At 43.7% G+C, this 19,188-nt stretch overlaps 1 protein-coding gene across 1 annotated transcript in view; it reads left to right on the top strand.

Moving 5' to 3' along the window:
• LOC137527508 (glycosyltransferase family 92 protein F59C6.8-like) overlaps positions 1-18,470 on the top strand; it is a 101,470-nt gene extending 83,000 nt beyond the window's left edge. The window contains exon 2 of the mRNA XM_068248026.1: positions 17,166-18,470. Coding sequence (XP_068104127.1) covers positions 17,175-18,470 — 1,296 coding nt within the window. The 5' untranslated portion in view covers positions 17,166-17,174. The remainder of the gene's footprint in view (positions 1-17,165) is intronic.
• The last annotated feature ends 718 nt before the right edge of the window (positions 18,471-19,188 follow it).

The following is a 19,188-nucleotide window of genomic DNA, read 5'->3' as shown; positions in this document are numbered from 1 at the left end:
GTTAAACCGAGTGACTGTGAAAAACCGGTAACCACTACCCTTAGTTCCGGATTTGTCCCAGAAATTGCGTACTGCTAAGGTCTTCACAAAACCTGACCTTAGGGGTGCGTATAATCTCATCCGCATTTGCGATGGCGATGAATGGAAGACTGCCTTTAGATCCCGATATGGACATTATGAGTACCTAGTAATGCCCTTCGGCCTTTGTAATGCTCCTGCAACTTTCCAACATTTTGTCAACAACATTTTCCGTGACTTCATAGATGTATTTATGGCAGAATATCTGGACGATATTCTCACTTTCTCTCCATCCCTGGCTGAACATGAAGTCCATGCTTTTGAGACTCAAACAACTGTTCACCACAGCTCCAGTACTTAGGCATGTCAACCCCACACAACCCTACGTCTTAGGGGTAGATGCTTCCAAAACCACAGTAGGGGTGGTGTTTGTCCCAACGTTTTGGTCCCAAGAACCTATTACACCCTGTTGCTTTCTTTTCTCGAAAACTGTATCCTTCCGAAATGAACTACGACATTGCAGACCGAGAATTACTAGCTATTAAAGCATCCTTTGAGGAATGGACATACTTGCTGGAAGGGGCACAACACTCAATTCTTGTCTTTACAGATCATAAAAATCTGGAGTATCTTAAAATTGCCTGATTACGACCTAGACAAGCCTGGGCTCTGTTCTTCTCCCGTTTTGACTTCCATGCCACCTACAGACCAGGTAGTAAAAATGTCAAACCTGATGCTTTGTCTCTAATGTTCCCAGAGGAGTCTCCTGTTAATCCTGCTCCAGATACCATTCTGTCTTCCAAAAATGTTTTACTACTTCAACTTGATCTTCTTACAGTCCTCAGTGTCTCTACCAAAAGAAGTAACAAATCAATTGCAATTTCAAGATGGAATGTTCTTTCAGAATGATAAATTATACGTACCTGCTGATCTTCGCACATCTGTTTTTCAATTAGGTCATGATAGTTTGTTGGCCGGTCACTTTGGGGTTGCCAAGACACAAGAATTAATACAGCGTAACTTCTTCTGGCCTGAACTCCGCCAAGATTGTAAGAATTATGTATTGTCATGTAACATCTGTGCTTGATCCAAGCATTCGCACCATCGACCATGGGGTTTGTTCACTCCCTTAACCATACCATCCCGACCCTGGTACATGATATGAATGGACTTTGTTACAGATCTACCCCCTTCCAACGAGTTCACTACAATTTTCGTGGTCATTGACCGATTTAAAAGATGGCACACTTTGTTCCTTTAAAGGGGTTACCTAATGCTGCTACCACTGCTGAAGTTTTTCTTAGCCAAATTGTGAGACTCCATGGACTTCTTTCCGATATTGTCTCTGATAGGGGGGGTTCAATTTACTTCAAAGTTCTGGAAGGAACTCTGTAACAGGCCAAGATAACCTTGCCACTTTCTTCTGGCTACCACCCTCAGTCAAATAGGCAGACTGAGAGAACGAACCAGGTCCTTGAACAATATTTGCGATGTTTCACGTCTGCATCCCAGGAAGATTGGTCTTCTTTGTTAGCAACTGCCGAATTTGCCTATAATATTAGTGTTCATACTTCCACAAATCAAACACCATTCTATGGCAACTATGCATTTCATCCTACCAGGTTTCCTATGTTGAAATACGATTCTCAGGTACCTGAAGTTCAACAAAGACTTTCATGTATTTTGGAAAATTTCAAGGAGTTGCAGAAAAATCTTAGTCAAGCACAAGTCAGAATTAAGGACTAGAGATGTAGTGAACGGTTCGCCGGCGAACGGTTCCAGGCGAACATTGGGGGTTCGCGTTGCGAAGTTCGATTTGCCCCATAATGCACTATGAGGGTCAACTTTGACCCTCTGCATCACAGTCAGCAGGCACATTGTAGCCATTCAGGCTACAGTAAGCCCTGGAGCCCCACCCCCCCCCTTATATAAGGCAGGGTCCGGCGGCCATTACACTCACTCGTGTGCCTGCTAGTGAGAGGAAAGGGACAGCTGCTGCAGACTTGTTCTTCTAGGGACAGATTAGTTAGGTTCTTGGCTGCTTAGTTTGCTCCTGGCTGATTGTTATTGCTTTTATAGCACCCTAGCTCTTTTCAGAGCTCATCCTGTACTTTATTTTTTTTTACTGTGTGTCAAACTGACACTTTTGTTGTATGCACAGCCCTGCTAATTAATAGTGTGTGTGTGTGCCACTGCCAGCAGCCCAGCACATTCAGTGACTTACTACCTGTGTGTGTGACAGGGAGCTGCACATTGTACTACCCAGTACTGCATATACCAAGTACCTGTTGTGTTTACTTAACCCACCTCATCACTGCATATACCTAGCTTTGTGTTGAGTGAACCCAGCTCACTGCATCCTACTACTACCTGTTGTGTTTACTTAACCCACCTCATCACTGCACATAACTACCTGTAGTGTTGAGTAAACCCAGCTCACTGCATATACCTACTACATGTTGTGTTGAGTGAACCCAGCTCACTGCATATACCTACTACCTGTTGTGTTGAGTGAACCCAGCTCACTGCATATACCTACTACCTGTTGTGTTGAGTGAACCCAGCTCACTGCATATACCTACTACCTGTTGTCTTGAGTGAACCCAGCTCACTGCATATACCTACTACCTGTTGTGTTTACTTAACCCACCTCATAACTACCTGTTGTGTTAAGTGAACCCAGCTCACTGCATATACCTACTACCTGTTGTGTTGAGTGAACCCAGCTCACTGCATATACCTACTACCTGTTGTGTTTACTTAACCCACCTCATCACTGCACATAACTACCTGTTGTGTTAAGTGAACCCAGCTCACTGCATATACCTACTACCTGTTGTGTTGATTGAACCCAGCGCACTGCATATACCTACTACCTGTTGTGTTGAGTGAACCCAGGTCACTGCATATACCTACTAGCTGTTGTGTTGAGTGAACCCAGCTCACTGCATATACTTACTACCTGTTGTGTTGAGTGAACCCAGCTCACTGCATATACATACTACCTGTTGTGTTGAGTGAACCCAGCTCACTGCATATACCTACTACCTGTTGTGTTGAGTGAACCCAGCTCACTGCATATACCTACTACCTGTTGTGTTTACTTAACCCACCTCATCACTGCACATAACTACCTGTTGTGTTAAGTGAACCCAGCTCACTGCATATACCTACTACCTGTTGTGTTGATTGAACCCAGCTCACTGCATATACCTACTACCTGTTGTGTTAAGTGAACCCAGCTCACTGCATATACCTACTACCTGTTGTGTTGAGTAAACCCAGCTCACTGCATATACCTACTACCTGTTGTGTTGAGTGAACCCAGCTCACTGCATATACCTACTACCTGTTGTGTTTACTTAACCTACCTCATCACTGCACATAACTACCTGTTGTGTTAAGTGAACCCAGCTCACTGCATATACCTACTACCTGTTGTGTTGAGTGAACCCAGCTGACTGCATATACCTACTACCTGTTGTGTTGAGTGAACCCAGCTCACTGCATATACCTACTACCTGTTGTGTTTACTTAACCCACCTCATCACTGCACATAACTACCTGTTGTGTTAAGTGAACCCAGCTCACTGCATATACCTACTACCTGTTGTGTTGAGTGAACCCAGCTCACTGCATATACCTACTACCTGTTGTGTTTACTTAACCCACCTCATCACTGCACATAACTACCTGTTGTGTTAAGTGAACCCAGCTCACTGCATATACCTACTACCTGTTGTGTTGAGTGAACCCAGCTCACTGCATATAACTACTACCTGTTGTGTTTACTTAACCCACCACATCACTGCACATAACTACCTGTTGTGTTAAGTGAACCCAGCTCACTGCATATACCTACTACCTGTTGTGTTGAGTGAACCCAGTTCACTGCATATACCTACTACCTGTTGTGTTTACTTAACCCACCTCATCACTGCACATAACTACCTGTTGTGTTAAGTGAACCCAGCTCACTGCATATACCTACTACCTGTTGTGTTGAGTGAACCCAGCTCACTGCATATACCTACTACCTGTTGTGTTTACTTAACCCACCTCATCACTGCACATAACTACCTGTTGTGTTGAGTGAACCCAGCTCACTGCATATACCTACTACCTGTTGTGTTGAGTGAACCCAGCTCACTGCATATACCTACTACCTGTTGTGTTGAGTGAACCCAGCTCACTGCATATACCTACTACCTGTTGTGTTGAGTGAACCCACCTCATCACTGCACATAACTACCTGTTGTGTTAAGTGAACCCAGCTCACTGCATATACCTACTACCTGTTGTGTTGAGTGAACCCAGCTCACTGCATCCTACTACCTGTTGTGTTGAGTGAACCCACCTCACTGCATCCTAGTACCTTTACTGTTCAGTGAACCCAGCTCACTGCATCCTAGTACCTTTACTGTTCAGTGAACCCAGCTCACTGCATCCTAGTACCTTTACTGTTCAGTGAACCCAGCTCACTGCATCCTACTACCTGTTGTGTTTAGTGAACCCACCTCACTGCATCCAAGTACCTTTACTGTTCAGTGAACCCAGCTCACTGCATATACCTAGCATTCCCCCGAGATGGACAAAATGGACAAACCAGGTAGAGGAAGAGCTAGAGGCAGACCCAGAGGAAGGCCACCAGGCACCGGCAGGTCTGTGCAAGGTGGTGTTGCTGTGATTTCGTGCAGACCTGGCCCAAAATACAGTGCTCAGACGAAGGCACGTACCATCACTTCCCAAAATCGTGAGGAGGTGATTGAGTATTTAACACAGAACACCTCATCTCCCACAGCCACCAGCGCTACAACAAGCACCACATCCGCTGCATTTGACACTTCGCAGGAGTTATTTGGTGGTGGTGAAATCACTGATTCCCAGCCACTACTGCCACAACAACAAGAAGGCGCAGGTACACCACCTCATACATTAGGTGGCGATAGTATAGACGTAACGTGTGTGAATGGGGATGATGGACCACCTGAAGTTGGTGCACTTGAGGAGGTGTCTGAGGAAAGCGCAGCTGGCCAGGAGGATTATGATGGCGATTATACGGATACCACATATGTTCCCGGTAGAGGAGATGATCAGGGGGACAGTTCAGAGGAGGAGTCAGAGAGGAGTAGGAGGAGACGACTCCATGATAGAAGCAGAGGGAGCTCGTCCTCAGAAACAGCTGGGGGCAGTGTCCGGTGCCATGTATCGCCAGCTATGGCCAGCCAGCACACATGCCCTTCAACGTCAGCTGCTGATGCCACCGTAGTGCCATCTCCCCAGGGGGGCTCAGCGGTTTGGAAATTTTTTCACGTGTGTGTCTCAGATCGGAGCAAAGCCATCTGTTGTCTCTGCCAGCAAAAATTGAGCGGTTGAAAGGCCAACTCTCATGTAGGGACAAGTGCCTTACGAAGGCACCTGGAGAGAAGGCACAAACAGCTATAGCAAGAACACCTGAGGAAAAGCAGCACCCCTCAAAAGACAAGCCACCCTCCTTCTCCTCTTCCACCTTCACGTGCATCGTCTTCATCCACTTTCTCCCTTGCACCTTCACAGCCACCCTCCTCCACACCGCCTCTTCCCTTCAGCGGTTCCTTCTCCTCTGCCCACAGCAGTACCCAGCTGTCCGTGAAGGAAGTATTTGAGCGGAAGAAGCAAATGTCTGCCAGCCACCCTCTTGCCCGGCGTCTGACAACTGGCGTGGCGGAACTATTAGCTCGCCAGCTATTACCATACAAGCTGGTGGAGTCGGAGGCTTTCCGTAAGTTTGTGGCCATTGGTACACCACAGTGGAAGATACCAGGCCGCAATTATTTTTCACAAAAGGCCATACCCAAACTCTACCGTGCAGTTGAGAGGCAAGTGGTGTCATCTCTGGCACACAGCGTTGGGTCAAGGGTCCACCTGACCACGGATGCCTGGTCTGCCAAGCACGGGCAGGGCCACTACATTACATACACAGCCTAATTTTCACTAATTTTCTGGTGCGTGTACATGTGCCCATCCCCCTTCGTGATCATTACCTTGCCGCGGTGAAGGGGCTTGCGCATTACAATGAAGCAATGACCGCCGGCTATTTGAGTGTCTCGGGTGAGGGTGGCACACAAAAGATAATAAGGTCGTTGCTTCATTGTGGTCAGACCAAATTTGATCAGCTGGACAGTCACTGTTCTGTTATTCAGCTACATCAGCCGGGCGAGCATATGGGCTGAAAAGCCACCATCACCTGCACTCTCATCATGGTGCGCACCAGTCCAGCACGGCCGTCACTACACAAACGGCTGTTTGCAGTCACTGCATACCTTTCGCTACATCTGTGACTGCACATTATACCTGGCAGTCAATGCATAACTTGCACTTGAATGGATACACTTTTAAACAATTTAAAAATACAACCATCTAAACTTTCAAACAATTTAAAACTACAACCATCTATAATTTTCAAACAATTTAAAAAAAGGGCAAAAAAACTTGCCCTCCGTAAAACATTCTTGGCAAATGCTTTCGACTTGGTTTGTCTTCCGCTGGGTCAAGGGTCCATCTGACCACAGATGCCTGGTCTGCAAAGCACGGTCAGGGCAGCTACAGCATGGGTCTCAGCAGGCTCCCACTTCGGGCCGGAATCCAACCTTCATTCCCCGCGGTGACAATGGCAGACTTGCCCTCCATAACGGATTCTCGCCGGAGACCAACCTGGTGAATCGCAGTGAAGGCACCATCAGACTTGCCCTCCATAACGGATTCCCGTTAAAGGATTTAAAGTTGATTCATTACAATTAGGGCCGCAAAAGGTCCTCCTGAGTCCTGTATTGTTATTTTTGGTCAATACCTCGAGGCGGGCGTGCATGCCTGCCTGCCTCCCTCCTTGCCTGGATATGTGGTGGTAGCCGTTGATCAGGCTCCAACTCCGGAACGCAATACAACCATCTACACTTTCAAACAATTTAAAAATACAACCATCTAAACTTTCAAACAATTTAAAAATACAACGATCTATCATTTTCAAACAATTTAAAAAAAGGGCAAATAAACTTGCCCTCCGTAAAACATTCTTGGCAAATGCTTTCGACTTGGTTTGTCTTCCGCTGGGTCAAGGGTCCATCTGACCACAGATGCCTGGTCTGCAAAGCACGGTCAGGGCAGCTACAGCATGGGTCTCAGCAGGCTCCCACTTCGGGCCGGAATCCAACCTTCATTCCCCGCGGTGACAATGGCAGACTTGCCCTCCATAACGGATTCCCGTTAAAAGGATTTAAAGTTGATTCATTACAATTAGGGCCTCAAAGTCCTGTATTGCATGCCTGCCTGCTGCCCTCCTTGGATGTGCAGTGGTAGCTGTTGCTCAAGCTCCACACCGGATTCCATCCCTCATTCCCCGGCCATTACCCGGGGTCACTCACAAATGGCAGACTTGCCCGCCTCCATATGATTCTCGTGAAAGAAATGTGGTGTCATCTTTGCCCACCATAACGGATTCCCGTTAAAGGATTTAAAGTTGATTCATGACAATTAGGGACGTAAAAGGTCCTCCTGAGTCCTGTATTGTTATTTTTGGTCACTACGTCAGGGCGGGCGTGCATGCCTGCCTGCCTGCTGCCCTCCTTGCCTGGATGTGCAGTGGTAGCCGTTGCTCAGGCTCCACACCGGATTCAAACCCCTCATTCCCCGGCCATTACCCGGGGTCACAAATGGCAGATTTGCCCGCCTCCATATGATTCTCGTGAAAGGAATGTGGTGTCATCTTTGCCCGCCATAACTGGTTCTCGTTAAAGGATTTAAAGTATATTCATTTCAAATACACAGCAGGGTCTCGAAAGTCCTCCTCCTGTATTGTTATTTTTGGTCACTACCTCGGGGCGGGCGGGCGTGCATGCCTGCCCGCTGCCCTCCTTGGATGTGTAGTGGTAGCCGTTGCTCAGGCTCCACACCGGATTCAAACCCCTCATTCCCCGGCCATTACCCGGGGTCACAATGGCAGACTTGCCCGCCTCCACAGGATTCTCATTGTAGCGGTACTGAACAAGTACACAGCAAGTAGAAAATGTAATTTAAAAACAAAACGTAAGCTTTTTAACAATGCCATGGAAAGTTGAGAAGGAAGTCACACATTACCTGACATCACTGAGTGAGGAAGAGCAATCTCGCCATGTTGCGCAGTAGTCCAGCATGGCCGTCACTACACAAACAGCTGTTTGCGGTGCGTTACACAGTGAGTTTGGTGTGTCAGTGTGAAGCAGTACTCTAATTACACTCCCTGATTGATGTATACACATGCAAGATGTTTTAAAGCAAGTTAGGCCTGCAATTTAGCATTTAATGTGATTTCTGCCCTTAAAACGCTGCTTTGCGTCACATCCAGATTTTTCCCCGGGACTTTTGGCATGTATCCCACTCCGCCATGCCCCCCTCCAGGTGTTAGACCCCTTGAAATATCTTTTCCATCACTTTTGTGGCCAGCATAATATTTTCTATTTTTCAAAGTTCGCCTCCCCATTGAAGTCTATTGCGGTTCGCAAACTTTTCCGCGAACCGAACCTTCCGCGGAAGTTCGCGAACCGAAAATCGGCGGTTCGCGACATCTCTATTAAGGACAAAGCTGATACAAAGAGGACTGGTGCACCTAACTTTCTGATAGGTGATCTGGTATGGCTCTCTACTACCAATCTCAAGCTAAAGTGTCCATCCAAGAAGTTGGGTCCTAAATTCATTGGACCATTCCCTGTTGAAAGACAGATCAAGGGGCGTAGCTTGGTACCGCTCTGAGATGGCTGCTTGTTAAGAGATCTCCGTCCGTGCACCCACCAAATCCTGGTTTCCAGCCAAATCCCAACGATGAAAGAGGATAAAAAGACTACCGGGACCTCTAAGAACCCGGGGGACACCACAACCCGACCACCGAAAAACGTTCCGGAGATGTTTAGAGCCCAAAAGAGCGGAAACACAGGGCGCTCCTCTCCCAACATGGCGGCAACTTCGCCCAGCCCTTCAGAAGATTCTTCTTCAGGCACAACTCGGGGACAAAAAGACTCCAAGGTACTTGAGAAGCTAAACAACATGCCGACAGTGGCAATCATGAAAGAGATAGCTGCGGACATAAAAGAATCATTCGCCTCCGCCATAGCAGACCTCAGAGAAGATGTGACGCAGATTCACTCTAGACTATCCTCTCTAGAGAAGGAGGGAAAGGACACTCGTACACAAGTAAGCGACTTACAAACCAAATCAGAAAAGCAAGATAATAGGATGTTCGAATTCCAGCAAAAGCTGGAGGATTTAGATAACAGAGGACGTCGCAACAACATCAGGCTAAGGGGCATTCCAGAGGTGGTATCCCAAGAATCCCTTCTTGAGGCGGTAACCGCCATCTTTAACCAACTCCTAGAAAGGCCCAAAGACAGCCCCATAGCAATTGAAAGAGCGCACCGCGCACTTCGCCCAAAGGGACGAGAAGAAGGCCCTCCGCGCGACATAATCTGCTGCCTACCGAGCTTCTCGCTGAAAGAAGAAATCATGAGGAAAGCTAGACAGCAAGATGAGATTTACTTTAACGATGTCACCATCCAGCTTTATCAGGACCTGTCGATTATCACCTTGCAGACTAGGAGAGCACTGAAGCCATTACTACAGACCCTAAGAGAGAACGGCATTGTATATCGCTGGCGCTTTCCCTTTTGCTTACAAGCAACAAAGGGCTCGATTACTGCTAACCTGAGGCACCCCTTAGACCTGGAATACTTCTGCCGGGCACTCCATATCCCTACGGTTGACCTACCTGACTGGCAACACCTCACAAACGGAGACGGACCTCCGACCTTGACGGCGGCCGACCGTATAGGGTCTGCGAGGAGACGTGACCGCACTTTGAGCAACTCCAGTGATCAACAACAGGCCCGCAGGAGACGCTTCAGTCAAGTCTCGGAACCTGCTGAAGACGACTTACAGGAGAACAACCCAAGGTCTGCATCTGAGGAGAGTGACGCCGATCAAGGCCCAGACCCACAAGACAACGCTGATGGGTGACTTTTTCCTGTTCTTCATCCCGGTACCCTGGTGAACCTTTAGGCCGTCTCATGGCTTCACTTGCATATTTAACCCCCGAGGTGACTCACCAGGCCAAGGCTCACTTTTTTTTTTTAGCACCATATTCCGCATAACAGATATGATAGTTATATAGTCTTTTTGTACTCCCCCCGTATACTTACCATCCCAGGACAGCAGAACTGGGCTACCCATAAAGAGCCAAACAATGTTATACCTACCTGGCCTAAGGCGCAAACTACATTATATTTGTCATACTACTATGCACCCCCTGTCTATATGTGTGTCACAATGTTATATACTTAAAGGTTCAAAGGTTAACTTAGTTTATAGTTTTTCGTAGTTGGTTAATTATTGGATATATACTAATAATTATTGGATATATACTAACCATCTATCCAAGCTTTAATAATGTACTTTCCTCCTCTCAGGGCGCGTACTTTCTCATTTGGTGCTAATTGTAAACTTGGAAGATGTCCAGACCAGCAACTACGGACGATCTCAATATTAAGAGATCCCTACTCTTGGCTCTGCTAGACCCTGGGTTCCCCGGGAATAAAATTACTTAAGGCGCACCTCTCATACGCACCCTGAAACCAGGAAATTGTGGTGGGTTGACACAGGATAATTTCTGGAGCTCCAACGACTCGATCCTTGTCATCTTAACCCCCACACAGTGTATACAACTGCACTGACCCTCAATCGGTTAACTAACTAGACAGGTCACTAGCTGATCTGTCTACACCGTAATTGCTCTCATTCACAGTTGAAAGCACATAAGATTTTTCTGGTATCTAATTCACGCTAATTTGTGCTGGTGCTTATGTTAACTATTTCTCCTTCATCTTCTACTTCTATTTTCACTCTTTGTTCTATCCTCTTTCTCTCTTTCTCCTTCAGTAGTGAAGAGGCGGTTAAGTGGAGTGGCAGCTTAATAGGTCCCTACACAATGTCCTCACAAAAGGACTCAGTCCTCTGGACGGTTACATCCCACAATGTCAATGGGCTTAATACTCCTGAAAGGCGTTCAGCTTTTCTACATCTTCTCCAAAGCCAAAATATCATGATCGCCATGATTCAGGAAACGCATTTCTCCAACCGACATACACCCTACTTAAGGGATAAAAACTATACCAGAAGCTACCACTCCACTTCTCCAGCAGGTAAAACCAGAGGAGTATCAATCATTCTACATAAAAGGTGTGAACTACAGGTAAAAGATAACCTGACCTCAATCCCAGAGTCTTATCTCCGGAATACCTGTTGTCGCAGTTAAAGTACCACACTCCACTCTCCACCTTATAGCCTACTACACACCTACCTACTCACTACTTTTCTCTCTTTCTCTTCTTCTCTCTTCTCTTCCTCTCCTCTCTTTCCATTTTCCTCTTATCCCTATCTTTTCTTTCTTTTTTTTTCTCTTTTCTCCTCTTCTCCTCATCGCTGTACTCTAACTCTAGCAGCTTGTTTTAAAAGAGGAGTGCCATCCTAACTAACAAAAATGGAACTTGTAAACGATCCCATTTGAATGGCTAACTAACTGTGTTATATATAAATAATTTTCCTGCTTTAACATGTACACTGTTATAAACTGTTTGCAAGTCTTGTTCAATAAAATATATTGGAAAAGAAAAAAAAGACAGATCAATCCTGTGGCTTACAAGCTGAAACTTCCAGACTCCATGAAGATACACACAGTCTTTCATATTTCTTGTTTTAAACAAGTTGTGTCTGATCCTTTTAAAAATAGATCTATTGCTCCACCTCCTCCCATCTTGGTGGATGGTTCTGAAGAATTTGAAATAGAAAAAATACTAGACTCCAAGAAAAGTAGACATGTACTTTATTATCTTATCAAATGGAAAGGGTTTGGTATTGAGGAAAATTCCTGGGAGCCAGCATCCAATGTTCATGCTTCCAGGTTAATTCAGTTGTTTCATAAACAGCATCCTGAGAAGCCAGCTCTAGGTGGCATCCAGAGGATGCCCCTGGGGAGGGAGCAATGTCATACTCACCAGCCTGCCCGTCCTGTTCGTCCGCTCCGGTGTCTGTCTGGCACGCGTGCGCGCGTGGGTAGCCGACATTTTAATTGCCTAATGGCGTGTTGGCCACTTCCTGTTTTGGAGTGTACGCGGTCGTTTGTCCGCATGTACGCATGCGCGACAGATGATTACTGACAAATGTACGCATGCGCAGCAGATTGTTACTGTCAAGAGTACGCATGCGCAGGGGGTTAATGCGGACGTTAGTACGCATGCGCAGCGTCATCAATTGGTGCCAAAGGCCCTATGTAAACCTGTCTGTCCTGCATGTTAGTGCTGTCTGTTCGTACAGCTTGCCAGCAGTGTACCTTGTGTGCTGTCAGCTAGTACTTTGATTGCCTTCTCGTTGCCGACCCTAGCCTGTTCCTGTTTCTGCCTGACTGCCGCCTGCCCAGACCTATTGCCTGTTTACTCGTTCCTGATTGTACTCCGCCTGCCTCGACCTTTGCCAGATTTACCATTTATGATTGAACTCTGCCAGCCCTGAACCCGGATTGTCAGACTACTCTTCTGCCTGCTGATTCTGTACCTCGATATCTTTAATCTCCACAATGCAGCGTCAACTGTTGTCTCTCGTCTCTGGTGGGGCAATCCTGAGGGTCGTGACCTGTGGCTACCAGGCAGCAAAGTAGTCCATTGCCCACTAGGGGTAGTGGCCCATCATCCCTTGCAGGGTGCTCTGGTGAAGACCCATAGCCACATAGACTCCACGCCATGGGAGAGCCCACGCCAACCACTGGTGACAGGGTCAACAGCACCTGCTCAGAACGTGACAGATAAACTGTGAGTTAATAAATAAGGTGAGATAATTTAACAGAAAAGCTTGGTGAATCAGGCCCAGAGTGTGCTTTTAAAACTGCTACTGTGACAGAATGATGCAATGTTATTAAAAATTAAGCTGTACAACTGCTGAAAATAAAAATGAGACTCTTTACTTTGATACTAATGTTTTATTCGTTATCTGTACTACACATAGAATTTATTGTATCATAAGTTTTTTTTTTTTTTCCATTTCAGGTTTACTTTAACTACTTTAAAAATGCTTTCGATGAGAAGACTCGCCTCACTTTTCATTTTCTGCAGGAGGTCTTTGTTGACCAATATGTAGTCTCTACTGAGGCGTATAAAAGTAAAATGTGAATAATCCCATGTACAATTATAGAATATTCGTATTATATTGTAATTCCTTTGTTTGGTCTTTAACCACTTCAGCCTTCAGTCGTTTTTCACCTTATGCATCTGAGCAATTTTCACCTCCCATTCATTTGCCAAAACTTTATCACTACTTATGACAATAAATTGATCAATATCTTGTTTTTTTCCACCACTAATTAGGCTTTCTTTGGGTGGTACATTATGCTAAGAATTATTTTTTTCTAAATGCATTTTAATGGGAATATTAAGAAAAAAATGGAAAAAAATCATTATTTCTCAATTTTCGGCCATTATAGCGTTAAAATAATACATGCTACCATAACTAAAACCCACGTATTTTATTTGCCCATTTGTCCCGATTATTACACAATCTAAATTATGTCCCTATTACAATGTATGGCGCCAATATTTTATTTGTAAATAAAGATGCATTTTTACAGTTTTGCATCCATCACTATTTGCAAGCTTATAATTTAAAAAATAATAGTAATATTCCCTCTTCACATGCATATTTAAAACGTTCAGACCCTTAGGTAACTATTTATGGTTTGTTTTTTTGTTTTTTTTATTGATTTTTTTCTTTTAATTAAGAAATGTATTTGTGTATTTTTTGGAGTGTGGGGGTAAACAATTAATTTTAAATGTAATAAATTGTACTTATTAATAAAAAAAAATGTATGTAGATGTAGTTTTACTATTTTGGCCACGAGATGGCCACAGTCAAAAAGATTTTTTTTTTAGTCCTGTAAGCGAGCTCTCACGCTTACAGGAAGTGAAGGGAGGACAGGAAACTTTTTTTTCTTTAGAAAGATCGGGGCTTCTAACAGAAGCCCGTCGGTCCTTCTAATGGGAACTTTGATAAATGAATGGGAACTGTGTTCCCATTCATTGATCTCTGGGCTAACGAGCGGTGGCACAGGAGCTCGCAGTAGTGCAGATGCAGCCTTTTGGATGTAATAGCAACATCCAAAAGGCAAAAGTAGTTAAAAAACCTCCTTAGTGGTAACCCCGAGTCAGGCTTGGGCCAGAAATCTGCAGCTCAGAGCGGTAACCCCGAGCTGGATCCATGGGAGGTGTTTAATGTGCAGTGCTGCCACAGATGTATCAAGCGGTATGATTTTTAGGGTCTAGAAGTGTGAAAATAAATTGCACCGCTTTCAGACACTAAAATCCAGAAATAATCATAACGCCAGGGAAGTTAAGATATTGTTTTCTCATTGATGTTAATAAAGATAATTCTAATTCATTTATAATGTTTTTCATTTTATTTTCTGGGTTTGACAGAAATTGTTTAACATATTAATTTAAGTTAATAAATGAAAATTGTACTGTATTTAAATAAATTTATAAAAAGTATTTACAGTGGTGTGAAAAACTATTTGCCCCCTTCCTGATTTCTTATTCTTTTGCAGGTTTGTCACACTTAAATGTTTCTGCTCATCAAAAAACGTTAACTATTAGTCAAAGATAACATAATTGAACACAAAATGCAGTTTTAAATGATGGTTTTTATTATTTAGTGAGAAAAAAAAACTCAAAACCTACATGGCCCTGTGTGAAAAAGTGATTGCCCCCTGAACCTAATAACTGGTTGGGCCACCCTTAGCAGCAATAACTGCAATCAAGCGTTTGCGATAACTTGCAACGAGTCTTTTACAGCGCTCTGGAGGAATTTTGGCCCACTCGTCTTTGCAGAATTGTTGTAATTCAGCTTTATTTGAGGTTTTTCAAGCATGAACCGCCTTTTTAAGGTCATGCCACAACATCTCAATAGGATTCAGGTCAGGACTTTGACTAGGCCACTCCAAAGTCTTCATTTTGTTTTTCTTCAGCCATTCAGAGGTGGATTTGCTGGTGTGTTTTGGGTCATTGTCCTGCTGCAGCACCCAAGATCGCTTCAGCTTGAGTTGACAAACAGATGGCCGGACATTCTCCTTCAGGATTTTTTGGTAGACAGTAGAATTCATGGTTCCATCTATCACAGCAAGCCTTCCAGGTCCTGAAGCAGAAAACAACCCCAGACCATCACACTACCGCCACCATATTTTACTGTTGGTATGATGTTCTTTTGCTGAAATGCTGTGTTACTTCTACGCCAGATGTAACGGCACACGCACCTTCCAAAAAGTTCAACTTTTGTCTCGTCGGTCCACAAGGTATTTTCTCAAAAGTCTTGGCAATCATTGAGATGTTTTTTAGCAAAATTGAGATGAGCCTTAATGTTATTTTTCCTCAAAAGTGGTTTGCGCCTTGGATATCTGCCATGCAGGCCGATTTTGCCCAGTCTCTTTCTTATGGTGGAGTCGTGAACAATGACCTTAATTGAGGCAAGTAAGGCCTGCAGTTCTTTAGATGTTGTCCTGGGGTCTTTTGTGGCCTCTCGGATGAGTTTTCTCTGCGCTCTTGGGGTAATTTTGGTCGGCCAGCCACTCCTGGGAAGGTTCATCACTGTTCCATGTATTTGCAATTTGTGGATAATGGCTCTCACTGTGGTTCGCTGGAGTCCCAAAGCTTTAGAAATGGCTTTATAACCTTTACCAGACTGATAGATCTCAATTACAGTACTTTTGTTCTCATTTGTTCCTGAATTTCTTTGGATCTTGGCATGATGTCTTGCGTTTGAGGTGCTTTTGGTCTACTTCTCTGTGTCAGATAGCTCCTATTTAAGTGATTTCTTGATTGAAACAGGTGTGGCAGTAACCAGGCCTGGGGGTAACTACAGAAATTTATCTCAGTTGTGATAAACCACAGTTAAGTTATTTTTTAACAAGGGGGGGGGGGGGGCAATCACTTTTTCACACAGTGCCATGTAGATTTTGAGGTTTTTTTCTCACTAAATAATAAAAACCATCATTTAAAACTGCATTTTGTGTTCAATGATGTTATCTTTGACTAATAGTTAATGGTTTTTGATGAGCAGAAACATTTAAGTGTGACAAACATGCAAACGAATAAGAAATCAGGAAGGGGGCAAATAGTTTTTCACACCACTGTATATAGCAGTCTAAGCTGGATACAAAAAAAAAGTATATAGCAGTCTAAGCTGTACACAATTTAAAAAAAGACATATATATGTGATGGGACAGTAAATTTACACTGTTATACAAGCTGTTCACTGCATTGTATCAAAGCGTGAGGACTTGAGTCTTGAACAGACACGGCCATGTTCAGGAAAGTAGGACTAGTAGAGATAAAAAACACAGGGACACCGGGAGCCCGATATCGTGTATTACCGTTGCGTAAGATGATCTATTGTAGAAAAAATATACTCACAATTCTGGGTTGCTATCTAGGCAACCACCATCAGAACGTGTGGAGAAGTACCGTCTCCACTCGGCCTTGTCGGTCGCCGCTCCCGGAAAAAGATACTAATATAATGAACTTACAGTAAGTATAAACCCACGTAGTGGGGTATTAAAAAGTAATAAACACTGTGGGAGGCGCCCTTAAGTCTCGTAATATATATAATATCAATTGAACACAGATAAGCGTAGTGCGTCTTACCTGTTATGAAAGCTCGTACACATACGGATCATATAAATCGAGTTTATTAATAGCACTATGGACTGGTCCAGTCCATAGTGCTATTAATAAACTCGATTTATATGATCCGTATGTGTACGAGCCTTCATAACATGTAAGACGCACTACGCTTATCTGTGTTCAATTGATATTATATATATTACGAGACTTAAGGGCTCCTCCCACAGTGTTTATTATGTTCAGGAAAGCTACATTGGGGTACTTCTGGTGAGACATGGAGTTAAAGTTTGGCTATAATTTCCAGTTGTTTTACAAGGAAAGAAGCCACCCTAGGCTGTCCAGACTTAGAATATTGGCAGAGTGGAGTTTGCATTCATTACAACTTTCTATTTATAAGATTTAATTACTTTTTTTTTGTTTCATTTACAGGAGATATTCATGAAGCTCAACATTTTGAGATGTTTCCGCAAAGACTCTTTGAGAATATGTCTGGTGGCCTTGATTATAGCTTCTCTAAGCTTCACTTACAACTCTTACTGGAAGCTACAGGACTTCAGAAACACCTTCAGAGTGAAAAATGTTTCCCATGATACCATCACTGCACTGGCAGACAATAAAACATTCATCGTGTCGGCTTATTATGACGGCAGACAGTCCAGCAGAGTGCGTGTCATTACAATTCGTCATGATGAAGATAAAAGGGATTTATATTGCTGGTTTTATTGTGATGGTTTTCACAATCATATACCAGTGAGAGCAGAAGTAGACATTCATTTTCAAAGATTCGGGTTTCATTATGCCCCAGATAATGTCATCTGTATGGAACCTTTCAACTGTTTTTCACGGTACATCTCAGTGCATTGGTCCTCTACAAGCAATGGTAGCCATGTCCCCGTATTTGAGATAAAGAATCGGGTTCCTCAGTCAGTTGTGGCTGAATTCACTGTGTGCATCTCAGCCATGTTTGGAAACAGCAGCAACGTCTTGCCGATGATACAAGCCATGGAGATGTACCGACTTCTGGGAGCCCAGAAAGTGGTCATCTACAAGAACAGCTGTAGCCAGCCTATTGGACAAGTTCTTGATTACTATGTCTCAGAGGGATTTGTGGAGATAGTTCCTTGGCCGATAGAAAAGTATCTCCGCACATCCGATGCTTGGCATCAGTCTATGAATCCTAGCAACCAAATTGGCTACTACGGCCAACTTGTGGCTCTGAATGATTGCTTATACCGAAACATGTACCAAAGTCGATATGTTACATTCAATGACATTGATGAGATAATTTTGCCAAGAATTCAACAAGACTGGAATGAAATGATGGAACATCTTGAGACAAAATATCCCGACAATGGTGTTTTTCTTATAAAAAATCACTACTATCCGAATAATGTCACAGATTCCACATTTCAAACGGCATTTCCTAAAAATGTGCCAGGAACCAACATTCTGCAGCTTATCTACTACGAGCCGGATCCACCCAAAGTGGACAACCCCTGTAAAATGATTGTCAATCCAAGAGAAGTCATACAAACTTCAGTCCACTCTGTGTTACACGCCTATAAAGATAATGTGTATGTCCCCAACGATGTAGCTAGTCTGCATCACAACCGAATACCGATGCAACCAAATCTTCCCACGACATCATTAATAAGAGACACAACGATCTGGAAGTACAATGCTTCACTCATCACAAATGTCAACAACGTTTTAAAAAAACTCAACTATATTTAACATGTTACTTTGCTTTCTGTATAATTTGTATAATATATATATATATCGGGATTGATTCACTAAACATATCAGTTTCCTCTCCTTATCTGTTTATCTCATGATTTATCTCTTCTCACTTCTAACAGTCTTATCACCCGAACGACATTCTGTACACACGCCCGATTTGGCGTGCGGACGACTGAACAACGGGACGTTCAAACGACCCGTCGTTCTGCAAAATCTGACATGTGTATGGGCCTTTAGCCTCATAAGCCTCATACACACGCTCAACAAAAGTCTTTTAAATTCACAATTATCAAACAACTTTTGTTGTTGAAACAACCCCCCAAAAAAAAAAAGTTGATTGCTATTGTTCAAACAACTGATAAGACACAGCTCAAGTCAATCCAACTGTTGGCTTAACGTCTTATCAGTTGTTTGAACAATAGCAATCAACCTTTTTCGGGTTTGTTTGAACAACAAAAGTTGTTTGTTAATTGTGCATTTAAAGTGGTCTGAAACTCCGACATAACATTCAATAAAAATGTGTTTTCCTACTTTTTATCACTCATACTGTTATCATATTTGCTTTTGTGCACAAGTAATATTGTCTGTCTACAAATTACAAGTGTCCAAAGTGTAGTTTATCTATCCCTGAAAGCTGGCATTGCATTTTATTCTTTTTCTATTATAACTGCTTTTTTTATATATTAAAGAGAAACTCTGCCCAAGAATTGAA

The sequence above is a fragment of the Hyperolius riggenbachi genome, chromosome 8, assembly GCF_040937935.1.
Source record: "Hyperolius riggenbachi isolate aHypRig1 chromosome 8, aHypRig1.pri, whole genome shotgun sequence".
Classification (NCBI taxonomy): Eukaryota; Metazoa; Chordata; class Amphibia; order Anura; family Hyperoliidae; genus Hyperolius; species Hyperolius riggenbachi.
This window is presented reverse-complemented; position numbering and strand designations above follow the sequence as displayed.